The sequence below is a fragment of the Euphorbia lathyris genome, chromosome 7, assembly GCF_963576675.1.
Source record: "Euphorbia lathyris chromosome 7, ddEupLath1.1, whole genome shotgun sequence".
Lineage (NCBI taxonomy): Eukaryota > Viridiplantae > Streptophyta > Magnoliopsida > Malpighiales > Euphorbiaceae > Euphorbia > Euphorbia lathyris.
In genome coordinates, this window is record NC_088916.1 from 61,612,049 (window position 1) to 61,624,528 (window position 12,480).

At 35.9% G+C, this 12,480-nt stretch overlaps 1 protein-coding gene across 1 annotated transcript; it reads right to left on the reverse strand.

Moving 5' to 3' along the window:
* Positions 1-2,374: 2,374 nt before the first annotated feature.
* Positions 2,375-12,123, reverse strand: LOC136235816 (uncharacterized). Its single transcript, XM_066025856.1, has 13 exons — positions 11,865-12,123; positions 11,661-11,788; positions 11,210-11,330; positions 10,959-11,040; positions 10,809-10,879; positions 6,196-6,237; positions 4,559-4,683; positions 4,155-4,248; positions 3,692-3,788; positions 3,444-3,619; positions 3,245-3,350; positions 2,777-2,863; positions 2,375-2,673 (listed from the first exon to the last, which is right to left on the reverse strand). Exons 1-13 carry the CDS (start codon positions 11,993-11,995, stop codon positions 2,587-2,589), a joined length of 1,347 nt encoding a protein of 448 aa, XP_065881928.1. The 5' UTR covers positions 11,996-12,123; the 3' UTR covers positions 2,375-2,586.
* Positions 12,124-12,480: the final 357 nt, after the last annotated feature.

Sequence of the window (12,480 nt, forward strand, 5' to 3'; positions counted from 1 at the left end):
CGAAATGAGTCGGTTTGCTAGAAGAGATGATATACATAAAATAGCGTCTCATATTGCAAAAAAGATGTAAATTTTGATGCAAAAAACTATTATGGCCGAAGTTTTAGCTCGTGGGCTAAGCCATAAGCTACTCTTCTAAACTTTGAAGAAGTCCTTTACAGCTCCAAATCTTAGACGTTTGTTGAGTGAAAGTTGGACAGTTAGTAGAAGACGTTATCACCCAACCATATTAACCTTTTTGGAATGATTGAACCTTGTGTCTGTAACTATTCCTGAAGCTAATTGGTAAAAACTTTACTTTTTTAAGGATCAAATATCTAATCAATTATTTTTCCACATTGAACCTTTGATCATTGATTCTGTTATGGATTTAGTACTTATTAAACTTTTTCGTTGAGTTTGGATGACACGCATTACTAGGGCGATTCGACCTATTGACGTGGACAAATAAAAATAAAAATTCATTGACTAGGATAGATAGAGTAAAAAGTAAAAGGAAATTACAGAAATCAATTTCCAGTAGGTTCTTCCAAGCTCGATATTCTCCTCTCCCATTTCGCAATTTCCAGCATTAGAATCGTCAAATCGATTTTCTTCTTTCCCAAATTCAATGAAAAAAATTAAATAAGAACAAATTTATAACAAAATCAATGATCAAGAGCTCAATATTGATTTTCAAAACAGATTCAATTCAGGAGTTTAATTATGTTTTTTTGTCAAGCTAATTTTTGTGTGAAACTAGGGTGTAGGAGACACATTTCAACTTTGTGTTGCAAAAAAGACTTTGTTCAAATTCCATTAAAGTCAAGAACACTATTCCACTCACAGAAAATATATTTATGAAAATATTTGAAATACATTAGTTTTATAGTTTGGTTGGAGAATAAAATTATTAATTAGTGTTGTTTTTTAATATTGGAGATATATTAAATAAAATTTATATTTTGAATGATAATTTATTTACGAAATTATTTTATTGCTTAGTGGGAGAATACGTCATAGCTAAAGTTGATGAATTTTGAACAACATAATGAATAAATAATCCTCTTCTATACAATATAAGTATTATCCATGAAATTTAGTTCTTTATATATGTATATCTAGTTAGTAAAAATCAACATGGGAGAATAGTAGAATTTTTTAGGTCTCTTAACTTTATTAATTCGATATAAATTGCATGGAGAACTTCTATATAGAATTTTTTAGGTCTCTTTTTCGTATTAAAATCTAGTGCGAAAACTTTATTAATTCGATATAAATTGCATAGAGAACTTCTATATATTATATTGATATTTGAACTTCCTATTAATTTGTGCAATTAAAATTACAAATGTAAATCTATTTATTACAATAACAATTACATCAAAATTAATCATTGTTGAGCTAAACAAAGACCTCAACCTACATAATGATATTTATGATGTTTGGAGCATCAAGATCCTATATATATGCTAGGGGAACATGATATCTTTGAACCTTTAAAAATTAGAACAGTCTTGGTTAAACTTGAGACTCTTATCCGGCATGAAAAGATGAAGAATTTAACTACCTATCTCATTATGCTTAGTGCTATAAATGACGACCTAATTGAGCCATACCATGACCATCGAACTGCCAAGGATCTCTAGAAATCCTAGGAAGATACCTTCAAAGGTATCTCCAAGACAAAGCCTCGACCTCCGACCTCCGTCATGTACGTGCCTCGGCCTCAGCCTCAAGCCAAGTCTAACTTTCATCCTGCACATGCCTTTCCTTGGCTTACGGGATTGACTTATGCTACACAACCGCTCTTTTGCGGGAAAAAAAGATCTCCATTATGTTGTTGCTAGCGTCATCTGAAGATCTAATAAAGCAAATAATTCATAATTCAACAAAACTCTTCAAATTAAGAAATTAACGAGTTTTTAACTTCCTTTTAACTTCCGAATGTCCAACCGACTAATTAATTGTTTATAACGTAAACATAGTCCTGAACTACAAAGCTCTAACTGTTGCATCTCTAGAATTCCTTAGAAAATGCTTTCATATGTATCTCCAAGACAGCTTCGACCTTTGACCATCAAAATTGATACCCACAAGAAACGATCTGATCGTATCATGAAAAATCATCCCAGACATAAGACCAATATGATCACTTAAAATCATGTAATAACAAATGAGCAATATGAAAACACATCTGACCCATTTAACAACCATTAAGACTTTTGAAAGATGCATAGTAATCATAGATTCACATGTATCTTCAAGGCCCAACAAGTCACACCCATATGTAGTTGATTTATGGGAAAGGAAATTTATTAGGCCCTTTTATCAAGATTGCAACCTTTTTCATAGATCCACCTATTTCAAGATTGTTAAAACTTAAAACGACAAGTGAAAAAAATATTCTTTTATGAAAAAATATAATGAAATTTTACACTAACGTTACATCAATAATAAGCAAGTTAGTGGTCAAGCAATAAATTAAAAACACAAAATGCGAAGAAAGCAACAAAAACAAATAGGCGACCCAAGTTCCTAAAAAATTGGTAATAGTACATGAAAAGATGCGAGTACATTTGGAGCTGGATATTTCAAGTCAAGGGATCAGCTTTTACATATCCTTATTCCACTTAAAATGTAACCTCCAAATGCGCTCATCTGCATTGCCGGATGAGTTCTCGAAGGAAGAACCTGCATTTTCGCCAAAAGAAAACATGTTATAAATCCTACAAAAACAGCTCAGAATCAGATTCTAGTAAACTCACAGAGTTGTTCCGATTTCATAGAATCAAACCTGATACTCTCGTAACCAAGGTTCTGAAATTTGCAAACCAATTGCCATTTTCTCAAGCTGTAGATTGTGCATGCACATTGCTAGAGGCTGCATACATAAATGTTTCTTTAGTCAATCCTCCAGAACCAACTAGTTTTTCAGTATCATCATTCAACACAATCGAATGACAGCATGATTTTCAGCTAAGCTTATAGTCAGTCATGCATGATGTGCCGGTAAAAGACGTTACACATTTTATTTCAGAAATTGGAGGTTGCTTTGGGCAGGCCGGTTTCCTATAAACTTTGGCAATTAAGCGCAGAACTTGAAGGAAAATTTTATTTCAGTTTGTTCTGATCAAATGGTTTTGTCAACTAGTTGAACTTGGCACATAAACACGAACTTTCAACTTTACATAAAAAAGACTGCCATCCAAACAGAATGAAAATCATGCCTTAAATAGCTAATAAAAATATTGATCAAAGTAACCTGAAGATACTGGTGGTATATTGCAAATGGAGCAGAATATGATAAAAGTGGCAGAAGATCTTTGATTAAGCTCCAAACATCCACATCTGGTGCTGCAATTATTAGACTGCAAACACAGCGAATTACATTCATTAATTATGCCTAAAAATATTGGAAGCAAATCAAATGATCTCAATATAAGTTATTCATGTTTAGCTACCTTGAAAAACCATGTTCCTTCCAAGATTTTAAGGCTTCGTGTGGTGCCTTTTCTCCAGGCTTTTGGGCTTTGCCCATTTTGCTTCTAGGAGAAACACTAGTATTCTGATCTAGATCAGCATTCTGATGTTCAGATGACTGAGGAATTTCCTCCATACTCACTGATGAACTTTGATCCTGCACAACATAGGATTTCCGAAACATTTAATGGATTGTCAGATGCGCAGTAAGGGAAAAAAAAAAACTTACATTTGACTCCACATTCGGGACACCTTCATGTCCACCAGTTTGCTCAGAAATTTCATCTTGAGGTGAACAGAGGGCACTCAAAGGAGCTCGAACAATTCTGAACAAGAAAATACCAGTTATTTTAAATAAATAAAAAGTTGTTTGTGCATTTGCATATTCCTGACTTTTGCAGACATAAAAACAGAAAGGAGAAAAAGATATGTTACAATCATTACAGGCAATAAAAACAACACATCTAATAAAAGTAAGTACAACCCCAATAATATTGTTCTACTCATCTACCAATAATGCACTTCCTGACGTAAGAAAGAGAGGATACCGCAATAGACAACATTCTGAATCACCAATATCCCCAGTTTGTAATTTACATTATATTTCAAAAACAAGGGCTTGGTTTGTGTTCTATAATTCCATTTGAAACACTAGTTCCAGGTTTTCAAATATGATAAACACAAAGACGAACCTTTTGCAGATGTCATTATTGAAGTTGAACATTCTAACTATATCGATGGAATATGGTGTACCACCAATATATGTATTACACACATAACCTGTACCTGGTAAACAAATAATATCATTCAGAATTTGTATACACGATAAAGGTCAATTAAGCCAAGAGAATCCAGCAATTAGAAAGCTTAACATAGTAACATCCATCGTGATTTTGGGAAGTTGAAAAACATTAAAATGCAAGTTGAAGAAACAACAAAACTATGTCAAACAATTCTGTTGTACTTATGAACCATAACCAAAATGTTGATTCAACTTTATTGTAGTTGTAACTGAATTACATTTCTTAATTTCATAAATTAAAACAGCTATTAAAAGCTACAGAATTCAAAAGGGTTTAGGAAAGATAAAGAAAACCTCCTAAACGCTCAGCTACAGCACCGGTAAGAAGGCCACCAATCATATCCACCAGAAGAATATTAGAGTTTGCTGTAACATTAGCCATTGAAAGCAGCAGAGATAAAGCGTCCATCCGCAAGAACCTGTAATAGCAGCACAAGTCATAAATATACATATTTAAGGCACATATAAAACTATGTCATCAAAATATGACACGATTAACTCCTTAAGAGCATATAGATAACATTCGCCTAAAGCAAGTGGTGACCCCACAAACTATAAATTATAGGCCTAATGCTCCCCCAACCTCTTTAACTTGTCCAAATTGGTCATTTTACCCCTCCAACTCATTGAATGTCCTATTTACCCCCTTAACTCTATAAAAGTGGTATTTCTCACCCCCTCAACTTGTCTATTTACCCCTCCAACTCATAGAATGTCCTATTTACCCCCTTAACTCCATAAAAGTGGTATTTCTCACCCTTTACAATCCGTTATCGAGGCTAAATTGATACCATTTTTTAAATGTTAAACCTATATTGGTGCTATTTTGTACGTGGAACCTAAATTGATACTTCCCCAAAAACCATAAGCCTATTTTAGTACCTTATTCCTACATATAATGTCTTTAACTTGTTTATATTAATATTTTGTTATTTGTATCTTTTATTCATTTTTTCGCTTTTCTTTTTTTTTTTTTTTTTTTTTGCTAGTTAAATTTTGTATCTAATTATTGTAATACAATATTATTGTAATAAACACATGAAGGATCAATATAATTATCAAATTAAAACAAAATAAAAAGTTGATATTAAAAAAAATATATTTTCAAACTCATTTGAATAAGTCCTATTAATTTTGCACTATAAATGGGTAAAAATACCACTTTTATGAAGTTAAGGGGGTAAATATGATCATAAGAGGTGAGAAATACCACTTTTATGGAGTTGAGGGGGTAAATAGGACATTCGATGAGTTGGTGAGGGGTAAAATGACCAATTTCGAAAAGTTAAGGGGGTGAGAAATACCATTTTTATGGAGTTAAGGAGGTAAATAGAACATTTGATGAGTTGGAGGGGTAAAATGACCAATTTGGACAAGTTAAGGGGGTTGGAGGAGCATTAGGCCTAAATTATATGTCTGTATTTCATTTTCAGTCCTGGAATAAGTTTGGTTCATATTTTAACCATCTCATGAAAGTGAAACTGATGTCACTACTCACTAGCACAGGCTCTCGTGACTCCATGTTCTTAAATGATTAGCAAAGTGCATATGTACAACGCAATATACAAACAAGAAAAGGCCAAAATTTTACCCCCTCTACCGTAAACTGGAGAAGGATCAACTTCTGAATGCATATGCATAGCTAAACACTGATATGAAAGTGAAATAAAGAAGAACAGTTGTTTCATCCTGGCACATGATAGTACAAGCATGTCAAGAAACACAACAAGCTTAAGAGAATTTCAAAGCAGTTGGTTTCATTAATACTTGAAAATATTCTCTCACCAGTATTTTCTCTCACTAACAAACTGATACAGCTTGATGTGACAGAATATAGTCATGATAAGCCATTTTACTTCCATAAATAACAGCTCAATTTTGATAAAGAATATCAAATTAACATTAATCAGGAGGGAAAAATATAGCCTTACCCTATTCTGGCAGGATATTTCTTGAAGTACGCCTCACAAATGCTGAAATAAACCAATGTTGGCATACAAAATCAGGTGAAGAAAAAAAAAATTAATACCATAAAAGAATGACATCAAATATGCCACATACTAATTGCACTAATACAAACATAACAGAAACCTTTTTTTATCATATTAGTTAAACGCAAGATTCCATTACTGTTCTGTCAGGATTTAGATTCTGACTGTAGATTTATCGGAGGAGGTAGAAATTAGAGAAGAAGAAAGAGAAAAGAATATAACAGAAAGAGAGAGATATGGAGAGTGGCAAGGTTGTAAAAAACGCTAGGTGCCACTGACCCACTTCTTAGGAGTCAAGAAACACATGCTACGGATTTACCCTTCTAAACATTGATTTAAGCGTTCAGTTTGGCCATCCATTTGAGGATGGTAAGCTGCTAAACAATAGTTGGGTGCCCATCAGCTTCATTAGTTCCTTCCAAAAGATTCCTGTGAAAATTCTATCACTGTCGGAGACAATAGTGCGAGGCATACCATGCAAGCCACTGTCAAAGCAGTGAATGGATGAGTCAATGGAATAAAATGGCCATACTTAGTGAAACGATCAACCACAACGAGAACCGTATCGAAATTTGCAGACCTGGGCAAGCCCTCTATGAAATCCATCGCAATATCCCTCCAAGCTGCCTCAGGCACTGGCAATGGCTGCAGGAGTCATGGGTAAGGGGACAAATCTTCCTTGTACCACTGATACGTATCGGAGTTAGCAACCTAATGAGTGACAGAGGAGAGCATTTGAGGCTTATATTTTAAAATGCCATTCTGATAACTGTAATTGCTATTAGGATCGGCTTGAATTGAAAGCTGCTGAATTAACTGGGTGGCTAAGGTGTCTTGAGCGTACGAAGCGTGTACTTCCTTTATCCATGTGGGAACAACCATAGAAATTGCCATAACCTGTTGGGAGGCCTCATGTTGACTTTCAAACTGTCGAGAGAGTGCGTCTGCCACCCTGTTTTCCATTCGCTTTTTGTATTGGATCGTGTATTCCAGACCCAGAAGTTTAAAGATGCCTTTTTGCTGCAACGCAGTATGTAATCATTGCTCTTAAGAGATGTTTTATGCTCCTGTGATCCATTTTGATGATGAAGGGTGAATGCTCCAAATACGGTCTCCAAGCTGAAACAACATGCAAGATAGCAAGGAACCCTCGTTCATATGCAGACAAGCGTTGATTCCGTGGACATAGGCCATTGGATAAGAAACAGATTGGTCACTGTGCCTGCATCAGAACTGCACTGATCCCAGAACCACGGGCATCGCACTATTGTGAATGGCAAGCTGAAATTGGGTAAGGCAAGGACCAGAGCTTGAGTCATGATCACCTTGAGTTGTTAGAAGGCAGCAGTAGCACTATTAGTCCAATGGAATTAGTCTTTTTTGAGTAACTCTGTTAGAGGTATGCATATGACCCCATAACCTTGAATGAAGCATCTGTAGTATCCAGTTAGACTCAGGAATCCTCGCAAACCTTTAAGGGAATGTGGAACTGGCCAATTGATCATGGCAGAAATCTTCTAGAGTTCGGTGGCCACTCCCTCTTTAAAGATGATATGTCCCAAATACGAGATTTTGTCTACCCCAAACTCGCATTTGGAGGCCTTAGCCCACAACTGATTCTCTGTCAATACCTAAAAAACAGTTTGAAGATGTAAGATATGTGTATCAAGGTCAGGGCTATAAATCACTATGTCATCGAAAAATACGAGTACGAATTTTCGAAGGTAGGGTCTAAAAATGGAGTTCATGAGAGATGGAAAAGATGCAGGGGCATTTGTAAGGCCAAACGGCATGACTAAAAATTTGTAATGCCTAGAATGTGTCCTGAAACCGCTTCTCCACTTCTCTGGCCAATTCTTCCCAGCCAACTCCCTCATCAGTGGGCATCCAGTTCCGGAACCATTTCTATGCTCTACCGTGCATGTAGACCCTGCTACTTGCATCTTCTTATCAGCAACAACTTCAAAAAGTTGGAAGAACTTGTTGCATTTGCTGATCCAAGTCTCAACATCTGATCCTTCAAATGAAGGCACCTCACACTTAGGCAACATTTTGTTGAAGTAAGGTGCCTTGTGTGGGGCTGATTCCTCAAAAGGTGAGGTTTATGGAAAGCTACCTAGCAGGCCTTCATCAGGATTTGGGTACGAGGTAGGAGTTTTGGTTGGCGATTTGGTTGATGATGGGTTTTGATCGGAATTGGGTTGAATTAGTTGAGTTAAAGTAGGCAATGGATTTGTGGAATAGATCTTCCAAGGATTGATGAGAATCAATCTGTTCCTTTCTCATCCTAGACTGTTTTACAAGAATGGACTAAAATCTTCTCTGCTGGACATTTTGAACCTCCTAGATCTGAACTTCCATCTTGTCCAGGTGTTCTGCGGTAGCCTCAGATCTATCGTAAAATTGGGTCGTGAGTGCTTTGAGTTGCTTTTCCCATGCTTCCACCGCTGCCTGAGCTCGTGTCGTTGCTCAGGTTATTTTCGCAAAATTATTGACCATTCATAGTGCGGCCGGAGGACTGAATCTCTGATACCAATGTCATGATTTAGATTTTGACTATAGAATTATAGGAGAAGAGAGGTAGAAATTAGAGAAGTATACAACACAAAGAGAAAGATATGGAGAGAGGAAATATTGATAATTCTCATTCATTACCTTTTAGGGTTACATCATATGACATATAAGGAATACGGAGCCTATGACATGGCATTCCCCACTAACAAACTACAGCTATATTTCCAAAGCAGGAATAACAACTTTACTAATAAATCCAAAAAGGGCAGCACAGCAATACTACTTGAATGAATAATTCACATATCAATCCTCTTACTTCTACGTTGATACGTGACATGTTCTTTAAAGTAATACTTCTTTCTGTGTATTTTTGCCAGCTTGTGCCCATGATAGACATTGGATTTGCTATGACTTGTCACTAACTATACATATGCCACAGGGTTAAATGCACCAATGGTCACTGAACTTACATGGTTGTCTCAAAATGGTCCCTCAACTTCAATTTGTCTCAATAAAATCACTGTATTTGAGTTTTGTCTCAATTAGGTCACTTCGACGATTTCAGTAATTAAAAGTGATCGGAATGATGACATGGGTGACACATCACCATAAGTCAACTCAGATCTATGATCGAAACGACAAATGACATCAACGTATCACCACCTGTCGGTTAATTTTATGAAAACAAAAACAAAACTTAATTTCTTTTCATAAAATTAACCGACACGTGGTTAACAGGTGGCGCATACGTGGCTGCCACGTGTTGTTTCGGTCAAAAATCTGAGTTGACTCATGATGACATTTCATCCATGGCATCATTCGAATGCTTTTTAACCAATGAAATTGCCGAAGTGACCTAATTGATACAAAACTCAAAGTTGAGTGATTTTATTGAGACAAATTGAAGTTGAGTGACCATTTTGAAACAACCATGTAAGTTCAGTGACCTACGGTGCATTTAATCCATATGTCACATGTTAATTCAATGGTTAAAGTTGGAAACACACTCCTAAACCTACTACCTGGACCACATTTCTACAATTCTAATTGTTTGGAATCATTCTCAGAATTAACCTCCCAATTACCATAACAATAACCTCAAATCATACACTGAATGGAACCAATAGTTGGCTGGAATAAACAAAACAATATAAATGTTTATAAAAAAAAAAAAAAACAATATAAATGTAGCATAGGGAGTTTCTAAATTCATCAATTTCATTTGCATCCACTAAATGCTCTATCATGTGAGATATACATTATACATAGTTGTGAAAGGCGTAAGACACACTAAGCCGCAAAGGGGCCCTGGAGCCTAGGCGCAAGGCTCAGGCGTGCCCCCGAGCGACACAAGGCGCAACAAAAAAGAATAGCATATAAAATTATAAATAACAACCCTTAACATTTCTAAAATGACACATAGTCAAATAATAACAATTTTAACCATAAAATGCATGAGATAAATTCTAATTAACTACTAAGATAAAATTATAATTCGACTAATAGTCTAATAACAACTACTTTTCCTCAAGCAAGACAAGTGAACTCGTTAGTCTTTATAGTCCCTATTCATCATCGAAGTCCCCATCAGCATCACCATCATCACTATCATCTGCGCCATCATTATTTTCTTCTTCATGGTTTTCAATCTCATGATCATCATCATCTTTTTCTTTCTTTTTCTAATTTAATCAAGACCTTACCCTAAAGATTTCCTATGGCAGTGATTAGAAGCTGAAAATAGCCTCAAAACCCCTACAATAGCGTCTAGGCGCACCTTGAGAAGGCGTACAAAGGCACGTGCCTGGCTGAGATCGCCCGCCTCACGCCTACAGAGCTGCTAACCTCTGAGCCTTGTGTCAGGCACGCCTTTGACAACTATATATATATATATACACACACACACACACATCAAAGGGCTCTGCTGAATCATATCATCAAATATGAAAAAACTGGTCTAACTTGGGAGTAATTTATGCAATTTATCAGTCTTGCCACGCATTTAGAGAAGATAAAGTTTCTGCAAGAGAAGGAGATACCTTCGAGAGAATGGCCGCCTTAAAAGAACTTTAGGTGCGTACTTTTTTTGTTTCTTAAGTCTATATTTCTCCTGCACATAAGCCATACAGGTTTTTTTTCAAATGAATCACTTTTTGCGCCAAAAATTTCTCATTGCATAAAAAACTTACTTGAGAGAACACTGTTTTCTTTTCAAATGTAGCACTATTTGCAATGAGAGCTTCAATAATATCATCACCTTTTGCACCCTGTCTGTGCCAATAGAACACAATTGTCAAGAAAATAGTTTTCATCACATATGCGAAGAGACTAGTAGTAGCTAATGCATTAACTTTAAGGACTTGTTAAGCAACTTTTAAGATAGATAATCGTGGAAAAGGAAGGTTTCCAGCTAAACATTCAGCTTGCAGTATCCTCTCACCTCCGCATTTCATCTATGGCTTCGCCACTTAGGCTTTGAGCTTTATTATTGTCAACTAAAGCCCGATTATCTTTGACTTCGTTAATTACTTCACAATCCCCTTTTTCTTCGGGGTCATTGCCTAGGAACAAAAATCAACAATATATTACCAAAAAAGTAAAGGTGGCATTTGCATTATTACCTAGTAAAGAAGGATCAACAAAACAATAATTGACAAGTAAAACAGAGTTCAAGGTAAGTAGAGATTTTCGCAAGAGATCGAGCTTCAAGAAATAGTGAATGGCCTTATCAATACACAAATGTATAACTCCAAAACACATAAGATGTAACTGATTAAAGACTCAACAAGTCAGCTTCGGACACAATTGTGAGAAATAATAATACGACAGGAAAGCTTACATAGAGAGGAAAAAACAAAACATATGAAACTAAACAAAGATGAGGACAAAACCTTCTTTGGAGGGAATTATTCGAGATAAACAAGGACCTTCCTTTCCATTATCAGTTTGAAACAAAGAACCAAAGGGGCAGCCAATCAAGGGCCGTAAAGAGTAATTCTTGTTGCCAATTTTCACATTCCTGCAAGTTTTGCAAAATTCAATGAGCATATATTTGTTCCGAAAAGAAAACACACAGTTACAAAAAAGGCACTCACGAGCCTGGCGTAAGACGTGCAAAAACCAGACGGTCACCGTCGTTGATGTCGAGCAGCACGCTGCAACTTTCCCATGTCACTCTAGGGTTTTGCATTCCATCTGATTGTGTGTCATTCTGGGACATGCTCATCCCTTATTGGAAAAGATAAATAAATTAAATTAGAAAAGAACAACAGACTCAATTTCTGGAACTAGGGTTTTGGAGCAGGGAATCAATGAACTGAAAATTTTGAACTTCCCCAGCAATGCGTTAAACCCCCACCACAGAGGAGGGTTTAACCGTCAGCAAAGCGACAAAGTTGCGAGCAAACATTGAGGATCCATTGGGCTTCGCCTGAGCCCCTTTCTTGCAGATCAGACAGCCCAACTTTGGTGATATATATGGTCAAAATTAGCCCATGGGCCTTATTATCGTCAAACGGAAGTATCCATTAATTACAAAACAAAATGACCACAAAGTTTTTAAAGAATTATCAATTTAACCCAACTATAGCATTATTTTAACTTCAATATTTATGAAATGGTACCAAATTAGTCATGGATAATATATTGTTGTTTTGTGTTTTTTTGCTTTTTATGGACTCTTTTTTGCTCTTTGTAGTCATTTCCATCCCT